The sequence below is a fragment of the Euprymna scolopes genome, chromosome 19, assembly GCF_053919585.1.
Source record: "Euprymna scolopes isolate OS-2025 chromosome 19, ASM5391958v1, whole genome shotgun sequence".
Taxonomy (NCBI): Eukaryota; Metazoa; Mollusca; class Cephalopoda; order Sepiida; family Sepiolidae; genus Euprymna; species Euprymna scolopes.
In genome coordinates this window covers 566,926-588,691 of record NC_136500.1, presented here as the reverse complement: position 1 = coordinate 588,691, position 21,766 = coordinate 566,926, and the positions used below count along the sequence as shown (strand labels likewise).

Genomic DNA, 21,766 nt, shown 5'->3' with positions numbered 1-21,766 from the left:
ATACTGCAGGCCTCTGACTTTTGTCCATCGACCACTACTCTTATGAGCCTATCAGAGAGAAATGATTTAATGATTGAGAAAACATTTCCAGTTATACCGAAGCTGGAAATCTTGTGAAGTAGGCCTTTATGCCATACCTTGTCGAAGGCCTTTGATATGTCAAGAGCAATTTTCAGCTGAGGTGGTTGACTATTTCTCTATTTAATATGGATTCATCACACACAGAGGAGACTTATTGGTCTGTACTGAGAGGGAGATGACTTATCACCTGAATTCTTAAATACAGGACATATTGATGAGGTTTTCCAGGGAGTCGGAAAGCACTTCTTAAGGCAATGCTTAAACAGTTTCGTAAGTTCTGGTTGAAGCTTTTTTAACACTATAATTGGGATGCCGTCAGGGCCAGTTGCTTTACTGGAATCTAGGTTCTTGATTAGCTTGGCGACCTCATGCACAGATATTTGTATGTTACCTAGCGTGTTCTCTGTTATAGGAGGAAATATGGGGAGTTGATGGTATTCGTCGCATAGGGTAGAATTAGCTGCAAAGTTCTTTGCAAATAGTTTAGCCTTGGCTGATGCTGACGAGATGACCTAAGGTCCATTGATAATGATTGGGATAGAACATGCTTCTGTTCAAGATCCTATTTGTTATTTGCCAAAACTGGTGGGAACCAAGCCGTTGATCAGCAACTTTGAATTTAACAGACTGGGCATATAGCTCTCTTGCATTTTTTATTACTCTTTTACAGTGGTTGCTGGCGTTCCTGAAAGCAGCTTTAGTCTCAGTGCATCTATTACGTTGGTAACTATGGAAAAAGTAATTTCTGTGCGCGATGGCAGCAGCACATTCCGGGGAGAACCATAGCTGGCTGTTAGGTTTTTGTTGGAATTTATTTTAGATGGTATGAATCGGTCTATACCTACAATTAACCATTCGGTGAGGTCTGATAGTATAGAGGACACTTCCTTTTTAAACACGGAGTGCAGAGGCAGATCAGATATGAATGTACGGAAGCTATCACAGTGAGTCATGGAGTATCAGTATACAGTACGGTGGAGGGGTACATATGGGGACTTATTACATTTCATTTTTATCTTAACTGATACGACGGAGTGGTTGGAGGATCCTAGAGGAGAAAGAATGGAACATGAACATAGCTCAGGGGAAGTTGAGAGAAAAAGGTCTAGGATGCTTGCATATTGACCTGTAGTATCGGGCACACGGGTGGGCTCGCGAACAATCTGAGTGAGGTCATAAACAATGGAGAAATTATGACAGAACCTCCCCTCATCATCGGTCTTGTTTGAGTGAGTTTACCATTCCACATTATGAACATTAAAGTCTCCACAGACATGAATATTCATCTGTCTTACTTGAGTGGGTCAGCCGTTCCACGTTATGGACGTTGAAGTCACCACAGATGTGGATGTTAGCCGAGGGATGTGCAGACAGGATGTGGTCTATTTTCTCAGATATACTCTTAAATATAGTAACTCTGCTGTTATGGGGCCGATAGAGGGCAAATATAAATGCAGTGATGTAAGCAAGTGCAATCCGGAAACCCATATAACGTAAATTAGGATCTTCTCTAGAGATATTCCTGCCACACGGGAAGCCATCTTTAATGTAGACACATATTCCATGCCCATGGCGATCTTGGGTGTCAGATTTTGCTGTTAAGTTAGAGTATCCGTTAGTTAGAGTAACTCATCTAGGGAAATGGCCGGCCCTATTCCAGTTTCACTTAGAAAGAATATGTCTTTAATAAAGTCAGCAACATTCCCCTCCACTATTTGAAAACTCAGTGAAGTGCACAGTGTTCGTTTAACAGAAATTGAACATTTTATCTTATGCCTAGTCACAGCTACATGACCTGTAACCATACTTTCGGAAACGTTGAAAAAGCCATTTGTACTTGTGCCAATGTGTACATGTTCACTGACAACTGTTCAATAATAAGGAATGTCGTGCATGAAGGCCATGAAGCCGTCTAAATGAAGAGGGAAGATTTTCTTGACCTTGATCAACTTTACTGGTGTATCATTCACTGTAAGCCAAGTGATCATTTCAAGTTTAAAGACTGCAGGAAGTTTGCATTCTGGCTTAATTTTCGAGAGCATTACCTGTGTGCAATGAACTACAGTGGCAATCTTGATAGTGCCAGGTAATTGCCTGGGAAGGTTTCTTACGGACGTTCAAAGTCTAATCAGTGACCTGCAACTGACTCCAAGGTACCCTCAACCCTTGTTACTTAAATGAGAGAAAATTGACATATATTCTTGCTCGTCACAAGAAATACGATACTCAGCTATTCCGTGATCAAGACCTTCGTAAAGTAAGCCAGGAAGAGAAGCAGCAATCACAGAAGGTGCCTGAAGCTCAAGACTTTCTTGATGTTGATAATATTCTGTTCAACTACACTGCATTATAAGTAAGTGTGTAAGAAAAATCTTTCTAATTTCTTGGTGTATATTATTAATTTTATTTATTTTTTTTCTCAAAATCATGGATTCCATTGGATAAGCTGCGGTTAGTATGGACTTAAAGGCTAACTGACAAACTGAAAAGGCAGTTCTTCAGAGTAGTGATGGAGTCTGTCCAAAAGATTGGAAAGAAAGCTAAACGGCATGTATAACTATGCTATGAATAGTGTTAAATATATCTTGGCAAGATCATCTCACAAAGCAACAACTTTATGGCAACCTACCTGCCATATCTACTACCTTCAGGGAGCGACGTTTATGATTTGCTGGTCACTACCAGACCAGCAAGCAAGAGAGAAATGTATTGCTGTGGACTTCATGGCATGGACACACAAGCATAGGACTAGATCCATGTATGTCCAGCAAATAGCACACAACACCAACTGTGATCCTGAAGATCTGAGGCAGCTGATGGAAGAAAAGAAATCTAGAGAGAGAGAGAGAGTCACATTGTTCCAGGTAAGGAACCTGACCAGATAGATTCTTTCATTCTCTGACAAACATTTTTCAGTGACGACTAACTTGTTGACATTTCTATTCTCATTTACCTCACCGTGCATGACTCTGATCGATCATTGTTATAATAAGACTGTAAAATTGAACTATCAGCTAGGCTTCACCTTCTGTCCTATCGACGAAATGTTGCAATTCTCTACTTGTTTTACAAGTATTTTAATGGTAGGTGCTCTGACAAACTACAAGCCTTTGAACCCCCTCTATATCAATACCCCCGACCAACCCGGCAAGTAGCAAAATCTCACCCCTACACAGTAGAAATCCCCAGATGTAAAAAAGCCTTCTACTCTAATAGTTTCTTCCCTAGAACTGCTAGACGATTTTATGATTGAGAAAACATTTTAAAGGAGTAGATTATAGATGAAATAAAATCATAAACTTCAAATTAAAAAAAAAAAAATTATAAAATGAAAATAAAGTAAATATTGATATCAAAATGTTAATTATTATTGTGCCCCAAAAGGACTTTTGTACCTCTCAATGTAAAAAGAATCTCAATGTGTCCAACTAGTAACTACATTATACCTCTTCACTATAGAGGTCTATAGATATTGGGAGATGTTTTACTCTGCTTGCTACTTTCCTTGGGTTGCTTACCTTTGGAGTTCCTCCATGCTCCCTGTCTCATGTACTAACAAGCAAAGATTTAATTTAATGCATACAAACATCTTGCTACCCAACTCCCTCCCTTATAAATCTGGATCATATCACAGTAGCCCCTTATGATCCAGTGGCAACATATTTGGTTTAGGGAGAGAAAAATGAAGTGTTCTTACTTGGAATGGATATAAGATGGCCTGTAATGTTAATAAAATTTCCTTGAAAAAATAATCCCATGTTTCAGAAAGTTTATCGAGCAATGCAGCACCTGAAAAAGAGAGAAAGGGAGGATAGAAAGAAGCGAAAAAAAAAAAGAAAAAAAAAGAAGAATACCATGCTCAAGTGTTAACAGTTAAATAATCAAAGTGATACCTATAACAGGTCTGGCAGCTATACAGCTAAGAACTATTAGATCGACAAGAAGGTTCTTTTCATTTTCAAGTAAGTATTTCATATATTATTTTAAAGAGCGTTTTTTGCTCTATCTAATCGTTGAAATTACAATCATAAATAGGTACAATCATTTTGAAACAATTACATGTTCTTTTCAGAACATTGAATCCAAGATGGAAAACAAATTTCCACAATTTTCTTATTTCAATTCAAGCTAGGCTGAAAAGCTGCTGAATCAGCTTGCAATATCAACGAAGCATTTGGTCCAGGACCACTACTAAACGCACAGCACAATGGTGGTTTCAGAAATTCTGTGGTGGTAATGAAAATGATGAGTGTAGTGATTGGCCATCGGATGTTGACAACAATCGATTAAGATCCTTAGTTGAAGCCAATCCATGCACAACTGTTCAAGAATTTGATTCTGAATTAGACGTAACATATACGACGATTTCCAACTACTTGAGGGAGATTAGAAAGACAAAAAACTTGATAAATGGGTGCCTTACGAATTGAACAACAACCAAAAGAAATTGTATTATGAAGTATCTTCTTCCCTTCTTTTACGCAACAGGTGGCTCTACATTTCCCCAGAATCCCAATTTGAAGCATCATCCTAGACCAACAAAAATGTAAAATAATTAGACCACATAACCATGACCTAGCAAAAGATATACTGTAGGGAAAATTGTGGCTTATGATTAGAGCGTCCATTCGTATGTGCATCATGTGGAGTCGAGCTGTTGGGGAAGAAGGGAGGAAAGAATCAAGATGGCGGTGCCCACAACTTTTATAACTGGGCAGTCTTGCAAAGTAATGGAAAGTCTTACAGTTTGTGTGCAAAATCTTGTCGGTTGGCTACATAAGAAAACCATGGGGGAGAATGGGGTTGATCAGTGACGAGAATCTTTGGAGACGGTTGTTGCACGTGACTTATTGTCTTGCCTTTTTTATTACTATTTTTTTTCCCTTCCATCCTGTTTTGTGTTACATATACCATAATCACTTTTGCCTCATTAGAAGAAAGCCAGCATTCTCTGTGAGTGTTTCTGCTTCATGGAATAGTCTACCAGAAGTAAAGATGGTGCTTATCATATTCAATTTAAAATTGCGTTGACACTCAGATGATTATATATATATATATATATATATATATATATATACACTAGCGGCCAAAAATCTGGGACAGTTTAGCATTTTTTCAATTTCTCCAGAACATTTGGGGGTGATTACAACTAAACTTACACACATTTAACACATCTCTTATGTTGATACACTGTATTAATTACACTTCATTATAAAGGATAGAAAAAAAGTTATGACCATTTCAACTTCTTTTTGGTAATTAAAGTGGCCAAAACCGTGGGACAAAGAAAATAAATTTTAAAATAATAACATTGAAACATCAATATACCAAAATGGATGGACATACATTTAATATCTAGTAAACAAGCCTTTATTTTATATAAGCTAGGTAACATACAAATATCCGTGCATGAGGTCGCCAAGCTAATCAAGAACCTAGATTCCAGTAAAGCAACTGGCCCTGATGGCATCCCAATTATAGTGTTAAAAAAGCTTCAACCAGAACTTGCTCCCATACTTAAGAAACTATTTAAGCGCTGCCTTAAGGAGAAGTGCTTTCCGACTCCCTGGAAAACCTCATCAGTTTGCCCTGTATTTAAGAATTCAGGTGATAAGTCATCTCCCTCTCAGTACAGGCCAATAAGTCTCCTGTGTTATGAGTAAGTTGCTGGAATCCATATTAAATAGAGAAATAGTCAACCACCTCAGCAGGAACAACCTTCTTAGTGACACACAATATGGTTTCCGTTCTGCAAGATCTACTGCAGATGTGCTGACGGTTATATCCCACAGGATAAGTGAATCTCTTGACAAAGGCTTCCTTTCTAGGGCAATTGCTCTTGACATATCAAAGGCCTTCGACAAGGTATGGCATAAGGGTCTACTTCACAAGATTTCCAGCTACGGTATAACTGGAAATGTTTTCTCAATCATTAAATCATTTCTCTCCGATAGGCTCATAAGAGTAGTGGTAGATGGACAAAAATATCCTTGTTTTATCGTTATTTCCATGGCAGGTGCTCGTCTGAACTCCAATCTCTGGTCCCCCCTCGCCAATCTTTCATGAAAAACACCCGTCTAGCTGAATCCATTATGAAAAATTTCCCCCACTCTATATCTGTGCCTAAATCAAAACGTGGATTCCATGAACAAAGCTTCTTTCTTAAAATTGCACACCTGTGGAACTGTTCCGTCTGCCTGTTTCCCACCGGACTACAACTTGGATGTCTTCAAGTCCAACGTTAACAAATTCCTAATGAACCGCCCCCCCTTAAGTAAACACTTCATCAAATCTCCACACTAACGTAATGTACTTGCAATAACCCTTATCCCTGAGTGGCTTCCAGGCCTTGGTAAGTGGTGATCACTGTGTAAAAAAACCCAAAAAAAACAAAAAAAACTGCAGTGCACCTACTGCATTCAATGGCGACATTCATCACATGAAACTGTCGCCCATTCTTATTTAAGTTTTACCCACAAATCTTCAGTATCGATAGAGTTTCTTGCACTCACATGGGTCCCCAAAGTAGACCATAGGTTTTCAATGGTCTGGATTTTGAGGAGGCCAATCCAAAACATCCACGTTTTGCTCATTCAAAAATTCCATTACATACTTATTCTTGTGGCAGGGGAAGTTATCCTGCATAAAAATAGGTTTTTCACACTCAGAATTTCGAAGTATGGAGATGACATGATCTCTCAACAAGTTCTTGTATATTGTTCCATTAACTCTGGTGTTTAGACGGACCAGATCAGCTGTTCCTTCCCAAGAAATCATTCCAAACACCATTACACTACCCCCACCAAACTTAACCGTTTTCTTTGTGCACTTTTTATTAAATCTTTCGCCATCAAACCTCCTTATAAATTTCTTCTGCAGATCCATATACATTAAACTTACTTTCATCAGGAAAAAAAATACATTTTGCCACTGATCATCTGTCAACAACACATGCTCTTGAGCAAAGCTTAATCTGAGTTTCCTGTTCCTCTTGTTTATCAACGGTTTCTTAGCTGGTGATCTCACAAACAGACCAATTTCATTCAGGCGTCTTGATGGTGGAATCAGCTGCAATGACTACAAAGTGACGTAATCGATTTGTCATTTCCGTACGTAGAAAAGTGGAAAAACTGACTACACAGTCCACAATAAATTATTTTCTTTGCTTTGTCCCACGGTTTTGGCCACTTTAATTTAAAAAAAAATTGATGGCTCAGAACTTTTTTCTATTCTTTATAATGAAGTGTAATTAATACAGCGTATCAACATAAGAGATATGTTAAATGTGTGTAAGTTTAGTTGTACCCCCCCCCCGAATGTTCTGGAGAAATTGAAAAAAAAAACAAAACTAAACCATCCCAGATTTTTGGCTGCTAGATTGTGTAATATATATATATATATATATATATATATAGATAGAGAAAGAGAGAGAGAGAGAGACATCTGCCTTTTACATGGCTTATTGCACTTTGCTATTGCATTTGGCTGACACACCCTCTTCGTGCAATAATTAACACCATGAATACCTTCTCATATATTGAATGTTTTGGGATTGTCAAAAATATCCTAGACATTCTAGAAGTCAATTAATGGCTGCAACATCTGAAAACGGTTTTGAAATTGCTTTTAGCTGGGAAAAATCAAAACATGTCGGACGTCTGCTGACAGCAATTATTAATTAGTTTAGTTTTAAATACTAAGTACATCGTTCTTATCTGCAAGGAATTTCCAATTGATGATTAACTTTTTATGACCTGGTTGAACTAATTCGTTCATTCATAAATTAATGAATATAACAGCATAAATAAAGTAGGAATTGATTCAAACACGTCTTGTACATATTAGTTCAGTATCTGTGTAGATGCAAGATACATCTAGATTGCAACTGTCCATTGCTTACATTCAGTATGCCGCCATCTCTTTCAGACAGTGGAGGATTTCGTTTGTTGGCAAACACTTTTTCCAAGCACTATGACTATAATGATCAAGATAAGTTTATGAAATGCAAAAATTCTTCGTGGTAGTTTAACTATTGAACTTCATAATTTTTCCAGTTTAAAGACAATCATGGTATCATTACCCTTTAACCTAACTAAAACTAACAAACATTTTTAATTATCTACATCATAATTGAGGTCATAAAGGGTTAATGGTTACAATATCTGAAAACGGTTTTGAAATTACTTTTAGCTGAGAGAATCAAAGCATGTCAGTCGTCTGCCGACAGCAATTATTTATTAGTTTAGTTTTTAAATACTAAGTACATCATACTTATCAGCAACGAATTTCCAATTGCTTATTAATATATCATCATCGACATAATGTCTGTTTTCCATGATAGTAAATGCTAGAATTTTACCATTGTTATTACTAGCGAGGGGCACCAGTGTTGCACGTCAATAACGCGATAACGTAGTACTGGCTTGAAGCAACTTGTTTACATCAAGTTAAGTGCAGAGAGTAGAAGGGTTAAAACTGACAAGTTTCAAACTCATTGACTTCCAGTTAAGTCATTGAGAATTATGTTTGGATCATTGTAATAATGTTTTTAAGTCATTGAAATCGTTTTTACACGCGTTTCAGACGTTCTGTGAAGCGTCCTCGTCAGAAATTATTTTCAAATGTGTTGGAGATGTAAAATGGCAATTTTCGTAGTTCATTTGAAGTGTTTCCAAGGGGTGGAGGCTTGTAAGTGTTTATTATTCATTGGCATGTTCAATTTTTATTACTCTTTTATTGGGCTTGTCGGGGGGGGGGGGGGAGGGGCGCTGACCTGGCTGTAGTCACTCTCTTTCTGCTAGTGTTTTTTTCTCTTCCTTTAGGGTGGGGTAGGTGTGTGTGTGTGTGTGTGTGTGTGTGGGTGTGTGTGTGCGTGTGCATGTTTGCTTTTATTGGTTTGAGAATGTGTATACTGTTTTATAGTATTATGAGGTTATTTGCTTTCTAGGAAGGTGACTGTGATTCTAGGTCGTTACTAATGTGTATGTGTGAGGAGGGGGGGGGGGAGACCAGCTCTTCTGAAATAAGAGTAGGGATGCTTTCATTCTATTTTGATATTTATTTTTTGGATTCTTGGATTTTAGTATTGTGATTTTTCGTTTTAGTCTTTTCGGGTATTCCTTATATTATGTTTGTTTAGAAGGGGGGGGGGGTGTATTTAAAATATGTATAGGGGATTTTTTAATGTTTCTATTTATTTGTCTCCCCATGTGGGTATGGCCAGACCCAGGATCGGTTCCTAGTGTGGGGAAGATTTTGTTCCCCAGAGGGGGGGGGGGCAATTGGAGAGGGTATAGGGATGATAGAAGGGATTCAGTCATGAGGGGGTTCTCCTCCACTGACTGAGGAGGGATCGAGGTGTTGGAACAGATATTATACTATGGTTCTAGGTGTTTCCTAGTGTTGTTGGTTTCGAGGTTAAGTAGGGTTGGTATTGTTCAGTGTGTTGTATTAGAGATAAGGGTGTTATGTCTGTGTTTTAATGTGTCGGTTCTGATTTATGTGTGGGTGTGTATATGTGTATGGATGTGCATGCGAGTGTCCCTTGCATTTCATGTTTTTTGTGTGATGATATTATGCTCTGCTCAGTTCAGGAGTGAATCTGGTAATGAAGTTTTTTTCCTGTGTAAGTAAATAAAAATAATTGTCTGTTTGGAAGATTGGCATTATTTTGAAGCTGTTTCCACTGCATGTGTGTACGTGTTTTGAAACATAGAGGTGTCTGTTATCTGCAATTTTGATGTTGCTCTTATGTAAGGCCACTCTATTGCTGAAATTTTTGGTGGTGCCTATGTAGGATTTGTTACTTGTTGTGCATCTTAGTGCATATACTACATTTCTGGAGGTGCAATTTAGATCCTTTTTTATTTTGAATGTTTGTGCTGGGTTTTTGAATGTGTATGTGTTACCTTCTATTATTATGTCACATACTCCACATCGCGGTTTGTTGCATTTTGTAACCCCTTTTGTAGTATGTGGGATGAGTTTTGAGGAAGTTAGGATGTGTTTTAAGTTTTTGGGTTGGCGTTTGCTTTTTATTATTTTTGTTGTTTTAAGTATGTTGTTTAGTTTGTCGTTCTGATTGAGGAGGATAAGGTTTTTTGTTATCTGTGTGAATAGTTCTGGGATGTTTGTGTTGTGTGTAGAGACGTATGCTAAAATTTGTTCTTTGTTGTGTTCTTTTGGGGTTCTTAGTTGGTCTATTGGAATTTTTTCAGCCAGTTCAATACCTTTCTGCATTAGTGGTAGTGGATATCCTCTTTTCCGCAGTGTTATTTGTAGTTCATTCAGTCTACAACACACGTGCACGCATACAACCACACACAGACATAACACCCCTATCTCTAATACAACACACTGAACAATACCAACCCTACTTAACCTCGAAACCAACAACACTAGGAAACACCTAGAACCATAGTATAATATCTGTTCCAACACCTCGCTCCCTCCTCAGTCAGTGGAGGAGAACCCCCTCATGACTGAAACAACTATCATCCCTTCTATCATCCCCCTCCCATACCTATACCCCCTTCAATTCCTCCCCCCCCCTCCTCTGGGGAACAAAATCTTCCTCACACTAGGAACCGATCCTGGGTCTGGCCATACCCACATGGGGAGACAAATGAATAGAAACATTAAAAAATCCCCTATACATATTTTAAATACACCCTCCTTTCTAAACAAACATAACATAAGGAATACCCGAAAAGACTAAAACGAAAAATCACAATACTAAAATCCAAGAATCCAAAAAATAAATATCAAAATAGAATGAAAGCACCCCTACCCTTATTTCAGAAGAGCTGGTCTCCCCCCCCCTCCTCACACATACACATTACCTCGGATCACAGTCACCTTCCTAGGAAGCAAATAACCTCATAATACTATAAAACAGTATACACATTCTCAAACCAATAAAAGCAAACACAGGCACACAAACACACACACAAACACACACCCACCCACCCACCCTAAAGGAAGAGAAAAAAAACACTAGCAGAAAGAGAGTGACTACAGCCAGGTCAGCTGCGGGCCGACAAGCCCAATAAAAGAGTAATAAAAATTGAATATGCCAATGAATAATAAACACTTACAAGCCTCCACCCCTTGGAAACACTTCAAATGAACTACGAAAATTGCCATTTTTACATCTCCAACACATTTGAAAATAATTTCTGACGAGGACGCTTCACAGAACGTCTGAAACGCGTGTAAAAACGATTTCAATGACTTAAAAACATTATTACAATGATCCAAACATAATTCTCAATGAAAAACCAAGACACGGAATAATAAAATAATGTTAAAAAATACATTGTTGGTGACTACTCCCTTATTTAAAATATATATATATACTACTCAACTATTCCTTTATATATTTAAGGAAATAGAGTATATATATATATATATATAATATATATATATATATATATATATATATATATATATATATATATACACACACACACACAAGATTTAAATTATTTTCAAATCATGAATATACACAAAAGTATTAAAGTTGTTTATATTTTTTTCAAGAGAATGTTTATTTTTGTAGTAATAGAAAAGTGATCTATTATTTAGAGTTATACAAGAAGAATGTCTTAAAAGATGTCACAGATGTTTTTCAAATAAATTCAAAGAATAAATGGTGTTAAGCGTTGTGACCAAGTGTTTTTGAGTACATGTAGTAAACTTCTACAATGAAATGAAATTTAAAAACAAAAAAAGTTTAGACGTAGAAAAACATTTACTTTGTTGTTCACATTATTAACGGTACACATTTTTTGAAGGTCACCACTATTAATTCATCAGATAATCCATCACACAAAAACCGACTCTTATTCAATTTTACAGTGAAAAAAAAAAAAAAAAAAAAACTTTTAATATGAAATGAAATAAAATTTACCTTTCAAACTTTTTAAAGATTCACGCAGTATCACCATGCCTTTCTTGAGCAGTTTGTCCTTAAATTAAAAAAAAAAAAAGTAAATTTCTTTAAATATTAAGTAAAAAGGTTGGCAGTAATTATTTGGAAAAAGGAATTTAATAAATAAAAAAGAGATTCTGTCAATATATTAGTATTCAGATTTGTAGTTAAACTTACGTTACATTTAACATTACAATTTGACTGGAAGTCGTGTTTACTTAATACCATTTTTAAATAAACGGTCATGTTTAATCGAATTGATAACAGAACATTTACAAAAAGAAAAAGTAGACATTTGCTTATGAAGTAATAGGCGCCGACGTTCGTTTAATGAAGTTGATCCAAAGCACTACAGTCGAATTTTACAGATAACTAAAACTGGTTAAAGTGATGTAAGCTAAAGAAACCCAATCTTCTTGGGTATAGGTTCTAGTTCTTTCTGTTTGAAGCATTAATTTTATCTGTCTTGGGACAGGTATTCTACTAGTACTATATACACACAAAATGAAATTAATCTGAATGGAACTTACCTTGAAAAAATCATAAATAATTGGACCCGTATCTGTTCGGATTAAACGTCTAAAAATAGAAATAAACTTAATTAGCATGGATTAAAAATAACGATTCTTTCTTTTTTTAAGTAAACAAAAACAAATTTTGAAAACGAAAATAAACAACCCCAAAACATGTAACCCCCATCTAGAAATATAAAACTAGGATTTTATATAATAGTGAGAGGGGAAATATGCTTAGATGAAAGAAGTTGACCATTTAAATTGACAACTTAAGGTCGTATTTCTCCTAGGTCCTACAGTTTATTTAGGAGAAAACTGAAATCAAAGTTTAATTTCATGAAATTTTTGACTAGCTTTTTATTTTTTTTGTGTAAAATAATGAAGACGGTGAAAAGTCAGATTCAGAGAAATACATTAATATCAAGTAAACACATACACACACATAAATATATACATAAACAGCAAAGGGAATTAGAAAACATAAGGACATAAAAATCTCAATAATTTAATATCTGTAATTCCATAAAAACAGAATAGAAAAGACTCCTGTCATGAAACAGATGACCCCGCCCTTTTCATTTACTTATATACATAAAGTGCATTTCTTGGCTAAAAATGATTTTGTCACATTTGACAAATAAAAAAATTAATCTTCTAGAAAACATAAAAACATGTAAATCATAGGTTTTATTATAATTTTAATATTTTGAATGATCCTCCAGGCTTTATAAAAATAAACGTATATTTTGATAAGTAACGAACACAAAACTCTTCTGAAAAGCTGTTCATTTTCAACGTTTTGAAGTGTTCATTGTCCATTTCTTCATCGAATGTTGCATACAACAGTTACCCTTTTTTAATGTCAATATATGCGTATACATTTTATAATTATTGTTATGAACAAATAATTCACTTAGTTTTATTTCAAAACGGAATCCTTTTGAATAAACAGACAAATTGCATTTTTTTTTACACAGTGATCACCACTTATCAAAGCCCGGAAGCCACTCAGGGATAAGGGTTATTGCAAGTACATTACGTTAGTGAGGAGATTTGATGAAGTGTTTAATTAGGGGGGCGGTTCATTAGGAATTTGTTAACATTAAACTTGAAGACATCCAAGTTGTAGTCCGGAGGGAAGCAGGCAGACGGAACAGAGTTCCACAGGCGTGCAGTTCTAAGAAAGAAGCTTTGTTCATGAAATCCGCGTTTAAAGATGCAAATATCTTATTAAAAATCATTAGTTTTTTTTTAAAACTTGTATTCAAATTAAAGAAATTTTCTTGATATTACAGCATCCAACAACAGCTGATCACTGCCTCGATAACAACACGAGCCAAAGACATTTATTATTACGAAAAAAAAAAAAAAAAAAAAAACGGCAAAAAAAAGACACTTTCTCTGATGGATATTTTACTATCCAAAATTAGTAAAAAAAAGTCAAGTTTTAAAAAATATTGAGTGATTTTTATAATATTTGTATCTAAAATGTGGTTTCAAAGATATTTTGTTTATTCAAAATTTTTCATTTTTTTTAAATGCTTCTAAGAAATTTGTGCCAAATCTTATATATGCGCATATATATATATATATATATATATATATGTTACACTATCCCATTCCTAAATATCCTTATCTATAGAAAAGACCACACACAAACCTCCCAAATACATCACAAAACTGAAAAATCAAAATACACACACAATTTCATATATTTCTATTCCCATGCCACACCACAATAAAAATGAGCCTCAGAATCTTCATCTGAGCCATAAGAATATATAACAACTAGTATCTTGCCGATAAATTTTATAATATTGAAACTCAAATTTCTTAAATATCCCACATATTTCATACTCAATGCCAGAAAAAGCCCCCTTCATAGTTCACAAGAAAAGCAATAAAATCAACACTAATCAGAGTCTAAAACCTACAAACACATCTACAACATCTAATGCAAATGCGATTTTCAGCACAGTGCAAACCACCATTAAAATCATAAATATCATCAACAAACACTAAAGCATTAAAACTACAACACAAACTGGCATTTACACTAGACTATGCAGTTCATGTAAAAGTTTCTATACCAAAGAAATACAGCATTCATTTGATAAGAGAATATATGAACAGAAAAAAGTATTCACAAAAACAAAACAAAGAAAAAAACACTCGACTAGCTACAACCACTATAAATGACTTCCCCCATTCCCTATCTGTGTCTAAATCTACATGCAAATACCATGAGCAAAGCTTCTTACTTTTTATTTGATTGTTCTATTTAATAATAGATTTTATCTTCCATGAATGTACTCATATCTACAAAGTTGATTTTAAATATAGCATAAATAGATTCGATAATTCTATTCTCTTTAGACCCCTCCTCCTTTCCTCTATCTGTAGTTACTTAAAACGTCACTAGTCCAACTCTGGAACAAGATCACGTTTTCGATGGTTAATTAAAAAAATCTTTGAATGCTGAAGTATATTTAAAGCTAAGATTAACTTTGATAGTTTGCATTAAAGATGGAAGTTTTTAGCAGATAAATTGTTACAATATTTATTATTATTATTATTATTTCATAAGTGGCAAATGATAATATTAACTTTAGTTTTTAATTTATATTTCTTTATTTGATTGTATTAAATTTTCTCGCATATAAATGTACTCATTATATCTACCAAGTTGATTTTAAATATAGCATAAATAGATTCAACATTTCTCTTAATTTTCAGTCAGTGAGAGGGGAATCTATCACCATAATATCCCTTAAACACGTCAATTGGACTTTTATTAAGTACAATACTTAGTATTATCATCATGTTTTTTAATGGAGAGTAGACAATGTATTGTGGAGGTGTTATCAGCAGCTCCTGTTACTGTTGCTTCCCCTTATTTGTCCCTCAGTCCTCTTTTTGAATGAGTGATTTTTCTGACAAAGGGAAAAGAAAATGCTGTATTCTAGGGTTAGCAGTATTTTGCATGAACAGTCGCCAGAGATGTCGGAAAATTTCTTTTTTTATATCTTTCCTTGTGGCCATGTCACTAGTAAGGATGCTGGAAGTAAACCTTTTATCTGGGCTGACCTTATCCGCCTGATAGTCAGGGACGCGAATCTTCGATTAACCACTCAGGAGGCTGTCCTATCAGTAGGTGCAAAGTACTAGAGTTGCTGTATTGCCACTTGGTGAATGGATTCTGGACCATGCAGTAGCTTCTGGTGGGGCTTCTCGATGCCATATTAGTGGGTAATTGTTACGGCTTTACCTTATGTGCTACAAAAAAATATATATATATTTCTTCCTTTCTTTTTTTTTCTCTTTTACTTTCCCTCTCTACCCTGCTCTAAGCAAGTCTATGGACCTATTTCACAAATCCCAAAACTCCATAACAAGTTTCCAGAAAAAATACACAATTACACCCAAATCTATAACTTCCAATGTAGACCCCCCCCCACTATCATGTCTCCTTCTCCAACATCAGGGGTCTATGTTCAAACTTTCCATAGGTTGAAACCCAATTACAGTAGACTAAAATATACCTATTATTCCTAAGTGAAACTGGCATTGGATCGACTTTTTCCTAGATAAGTTCGTAATTAAAGGATACTTTAACTTAACTTCCAAATCTAACCCCCAAGATTGCCAGGGGCATGAAATATGTGCCTACATTAAAGATGGCTTTCCATGTGGTAGGGGCATCTCCAGAGAAGATTCTAAATTACCCTTTATGTGCTTCTGGGTTGCACTTACTCACACTACTGTGTTTATATCCCCCCCCACCCCCACCACACACACACAACAGCGGAGTTACTATCTTTAAAAGCATATCTTAGAAAAGTGACCACATCCTGTCTGCTCATCCTTTGGCTAACATTCACGCCTGTGGAGACTTCAATGTTCAATATGTGGAATGGTTAACCCACTCAAACAAGACAGATGATGAGGGGAGGTTCTGTCACGATTTTTCCATTGCTTATGACCTCACTCAAATTGTTCACAAACTCACCTGTGTGCCAGACACTGACGGCCAGTATGAAAGTCTCCTAGACCTTTTTCTCACAAGTTGCCTTGAGCTATGCTCATCTTCTGTTCTGTCTCCACTGGCATCTTCTGACCATTCTGTTGTATCAGTTAAGATAAAAATGAAATGTAATAAGTCCTCAGACGTACTTATCCATCATACAATATATCCATACTCTATGGCTGACTGGGATAGCTTCTGTACATCTATATCAGATCTACCTCTATGTTCCATGTTTAAAAAGGATGTGTCCTCTATAGTATCAGTTAATTGTAGATATAGACAGTTGAAAAAATTCCAGTAAAAACCTAACAGCCAGTGGTTCTCTCCAGAATGTGCTCCTGCCATTGCACACAAAAATTACTTTTTCCATTGCTTCCAACATAATAGATGTATTGAAAGCGGATTTCAGGGCTGCCAACAACCACTATAAAAGAGTAATGAAGAACGCAAGAAAGTTGTATGCTCAGTCCGTCAAGTCCAAAGTAGCTGAGCTGTGGCTTGGTTCCCACCAGTTTTGGCAAATAACAAACAGAATCCTGAACAGAAGTGTGTGTTCTATCTCAACTATCTTTAATGGATCTAAGGTAATCTCGTCAGCATCAGACAAAGCCAAAATCTTTGCCAAGAACTTTGCAGCTAATTCTACCCTATGCGATCAAGGCCCCCAACCTCCAATATTTCCTCCTGTATCACAAAACACACTATGCGACATACAAATATCTGCATAATGTTGCAAAGCTAATCAAAAACCTTGATTCCAGTTAAGCAACTGGCCCCGATGGCATTCCTAGATAGTGCTCAACAAACTTCAACCACAACTAGCTCCCATATTTACAAAGCTGTTTAAGCGTTGTCTTAAGGAGATTTGCTTCCCAACACTCTGGAAAATCTCATCAATATGCCCTGTATTTAAGAACTCAGGTGATTGGTCATCTTCCTCTCAGTACAGACCAATAAGTCTCCTGTGTGTCATGAGTAAGTTGCTGGAATCTGTCAAGTAGAGAAGTAGTCAACCACCTCAGCAAAAATAATATTCTTAGTGACATGCAATATTGTTTACATTCTGCTAGAGCTATAGCAGATGTGCTAACAGTTATATCTCATAGGATTAGCGAATCTCTTGATGGAGATGATGGAAGATTTTCTACTCTATTAGCTTTTTTTTTTTTCAAATTGCTCGCCTTTAGAATTCCCTCTTTTGACATGGAATTTTAATGTGTTGCACCCGATAAATCAAACCTATGATGTCACACCATTATTTTGTTAAAGTAACTTTTTAAGCTTTATTTATAAAAAAGTTCAAATAGGTCAGTTAGTAGAACATCAGGCTGAAGGTTTCAGTTTCCGGCCATGCCATCTGCTTTATATGTTGAGAATTTATTATTTACTTAATAATTCAATAATTTCCATTTCCAAAGTATTTATTTTAAAATGAGACAAATTTCACAATTTTTTTATTATGTTGAAAAAAAAAAAAAAAAAAATTGTGACTAACAGACAGACAAAAACTCTCTTTATACAAGATATTCTATTCATCTCAACTATTGGTACCTCATTTCTTAGATAAAACCTTTTCCTTTCATATATTGGATATCGTTTAAAGATCGTTCGCATACAAATTTCAGGTAAACAGAGAAAGAAAAACCAGGTCGGACTTTGTACACACATATTGACCACTAATGGAACAAAAAAAAGAATTTGTCAAACGCAGGAGGTTCGACGAACACAAAAGAGAGAGAGGAGCGCGATCGTCACTTCATTAGCTCATCAACCCCAACCTCCACTTTTCACCACCCTTGCTCGACACGTCCTACAACTACAGACAGGTAAAATAATAAATCAAATACAGTTTTGTTATGAAATCGTCTCCGTGTTTCATTGTAAAAATGGCTGAAACAAGCCAGAGTGTATACATTTATCAGCAGCACACATCTTTGTAGAGGTGTAACAAACACGATTATGTAGAGGTGACAGCGATAAAAAGATAAATCGTTACAGAGAGAACGGACTATATAACATGCATATCTAAGTGCCTTTACCAAGACATTAAATTATGTATACTCTTATAGTCTATGAAAGCATGTTAACCGGACTACAAATTTTTCTTACGTTACATGACCAACAAGTCAAACGATCAGAATCTATTTCTAATTGTTAGAAATTATTTGAAAAGTTATTTCTAACTTGTACTGTAAAGGCAAAAACACTTTTGTTGAAGAACAATCTTATTTTTCTTTTTTGGATAAAGGTAGTGACAAACCAAAGACAATTATAGCATTAAATCAAATATATATTACAATTTCAAATATAACAGAGATACTTAGTCGATGTCTTATGTGATTTAAAAAAACAAAACAAAAAGCACGCCCGGTTATTTTGGAAGGTGTTTTCCTTGTTTAAGGGAATCAGTTTAGCAGAGGTGAGGTGCTCTTCCTTTGTTTTGTTGTGTCAGAAATTAACTTCTAATATTTGAGTTCCCTTTCTTAAAAGTTCTTTTGTGAGAGTTTATATAAAACCTCTCCTCTTAAGTAAAATGTGCAAAAAGCAACATAAATTATGATAAACCCACTTATGCAAACATCTTATTCAGAAAATTTCCAACATAATATAGAGTCACAATGGACCCCTCAGTCACGCTTTGTCAACTAATAATCCAATGCACCTGGGAAATAATATCTACAGTTAATATTTAACTCTTCCTAAGGTCACACAGCAGTCAACTTCATTTCTTCTAAGAGATCCGCTGGGCTTTACCTGCCAGAATGCCCATTTTCTGTTATATAAAGGAAAGTCAAAGTTTCTGTCTGTGTGTGAATGTCCGAGCTAATCTCAGAAACTACACAAGATACACCTATAAACTTTGCATACTTAGATTTCACATAAGTTCTGTCTGGTATGGAGAAAAGAAATTAACACCGTACAGTTTATGAAATTAGGGGATTTGTAAATTAAAAAATCAAGTAATAATGGTAAAATATAAAACAGCACAAAAAAAATACACTTTTTTTCTTTTTGTTACATTTAAAAGATTATGATAATTCAAAATTAGAATTTTACATTTTGATTCAATATTTTTTTATAAGTATTTCATTTATTTTGTGCAAATAAATTATAAACTTAAACTTTAACAATTTGAACAATTTTAAACGTATGGTATTTTTAGTAAAAGAAAAATGAGAAAAAGCAGGATAGCGAGGTAGGGAGGAGTGTTCCAAAAGAAACATAACTGAAGATGTGTGTATGTGTGTGTAGAGAGAGAGAGGGGGGTTATACAGAAGGAGGGGAGAAAGAGAGGGGGAAGAAGAGAAAAGGGAGAGAGATGAGGGGGGGGGGGTAAAAAGATAAAATGCATTTTTAAAAAAATCCTATTTTCTTATCCATGTTTCTAAGCCAGGTAACCCTTCCAGTTTAATTTATAACAATATCGTCTGACTCCAATTTATAGTCTCTCCGCTTGTCAAACTTTTATGACAAACACTCGTCTAGCTGAAACCACTATCAATAATTTCCCTCACTCTATCTGTGCTTAAACGTGAATTCCATGCACAAAGTTTCTTTCTTAAAACTGCCGACCTATGGAACTGTACCATTGCCCGCTTTCCAGCTGACTACAATATAGTTGCCTTCAAGTTCAATGTAAACAAGTTCTTGATGAACTGACCTCGTAAGTAATCCAATTTAACAAATTTCCATTACTAACGATTACTGCAATATTGTCCCAATGACTACCATACACTTATTAACCCTTATCCTTGAGTGCCCTCTGGGCCTTGATGTGGTGATACCTTTGTTAAAAAAAAAAAAAAAAAAAAAAAGTGCAGAAAAAAAAAATTGTAATAAATAATAAAGTCTGGAATTCCAATAGAAAGAAAGACCAGCATTAACTCTTTTGGCAGGGACATCTACAATAAGCCAATCTAATATATAAAGTAAAGTCAGTTTCTTTTATTTTTTCAGTTTCTGTCTACAAAATTTTATTTTCGTTCGCCATTTTTTTTTTCTAGTTGATCATTGCAACATGTTATGAATCGCTGCAACATGTTGTAAATCGTTTTAGTTCTTTCCAGTAGGGGTAGGCTGTATGAGGGCTTATCTGCAAATCCAGGAGTGCAGTCTCATTTTGGGATAAGAAATAGGAATCAAAACGAATTAGCCCCCCCCCCCAAAAAAAATAGCTAAAGTAGCTGTTTTCGGCTAAAATCATAAAAAAATAATTGTAAATCTTCTCTCCTCCTTTGCATGCACTCACCCTTAGAAATATTTTTTAATGACTTGTGTGGCAAGAATTTATTATAGTTTTGAAAAGCAATTTTACATTGAAAATCCAACAAAAAGTGCAGAAAAAAATTTGACGATTTTTCAGTAAATTTGTACACGTTATTGCAGTAACCGCTCACTTGTTGGTTTCATTGCGGCTCTTATGATTGGGTTACATCAAGGAAGACACTGCAAACTCTTTTTGAGCAATATTCAGTTCAATAATTAAGGCTGCATAGAGGTATATCTTATGTGAAAAGCCTCCCAAAACAAACAAAAGAACAACTTAACATTCATACTTGGTAGCAGATTGCCAACATACTACAATGCGGCTATCATGATATTTTTGGTGTGCCGCAAGGTATTCTGATGCGCTGATCAACATGTGGAAGCAGTTTTGTAATGAGCAGAAATGCTGTGATTGATCGCATTGACAAACTGTCTCATCACTATTTCAACTATCTCATCGCTAATATAAATAAAATGACATCCAAAAAGAATGTCAAGTCGGAACGGCCACTCAACAAAGAATGGATGAAAATCACCTTCACTATTCGTTTGAAAGGAAATTTTCCCATAAGTAGTCTTCTGAACATTCGTAAAGATATGGATGGATTGAACGGTCAGGAAAAAAGTTTTTTTACTATAATCAAAGAAATGAGAGAATATGTCGTTTGAGTGCTGAAATAGGCAGTGAATGGGTTGAGGAGCAATTATGGTTGATGATACCATAATGATAACTGAACGAGAAAGGGATTTGGAGAATGATCTGCTAATGCTACTAGATGACAACTATGATGTTGATGGTGACATCATTCAGAACATCAGTTTTTGCCAAAATATTTGAGACCTTAATTAACCATGCTCTAGTCCAGCACCTTACAGATGCTAAACTTCTGACCGACCAACAATATGGATTTAGACAAGCCCGTTCCGCAGCAGACATCCTCACTG

At 35.5% G+C, this 21,766-nt stretch overlaps 1 protein-coding gene across 6 annotated transcripts in view; it reads right to left on the bottom strand.

The window, feature by feature from the left end:
- LOC145303397 (proline-rich protein 5-like) overlaps positions 1-21,766 on the bottom strand; it is a 493,349-nt gene that overhangs the window by 43,387 nt on the left and 428,196 nt on the right. For all 6 annotated transcript variants that reach the window (XM_080144706.1, XM_080144707.1, XM_080144708.1 and 3 more), the window contains 3 exons: positions 12,544-12,592; positions 11,993-12,050; positions 3,779-3,870 (listed from right to left, as the gene is read on the bottom strand). In XM_080144706.1, the coding sequence (XP_080000832.1) occupies positions 3,779-3,870; positions 11,993-12,050; positions 12,544-12,592 (199 nt within the window). The remainder of the gene's footprint in view (positions 1-3,778; positions 3,871-11,992; positions 12,051-12,543; positions 12,593-21,766) is intronic.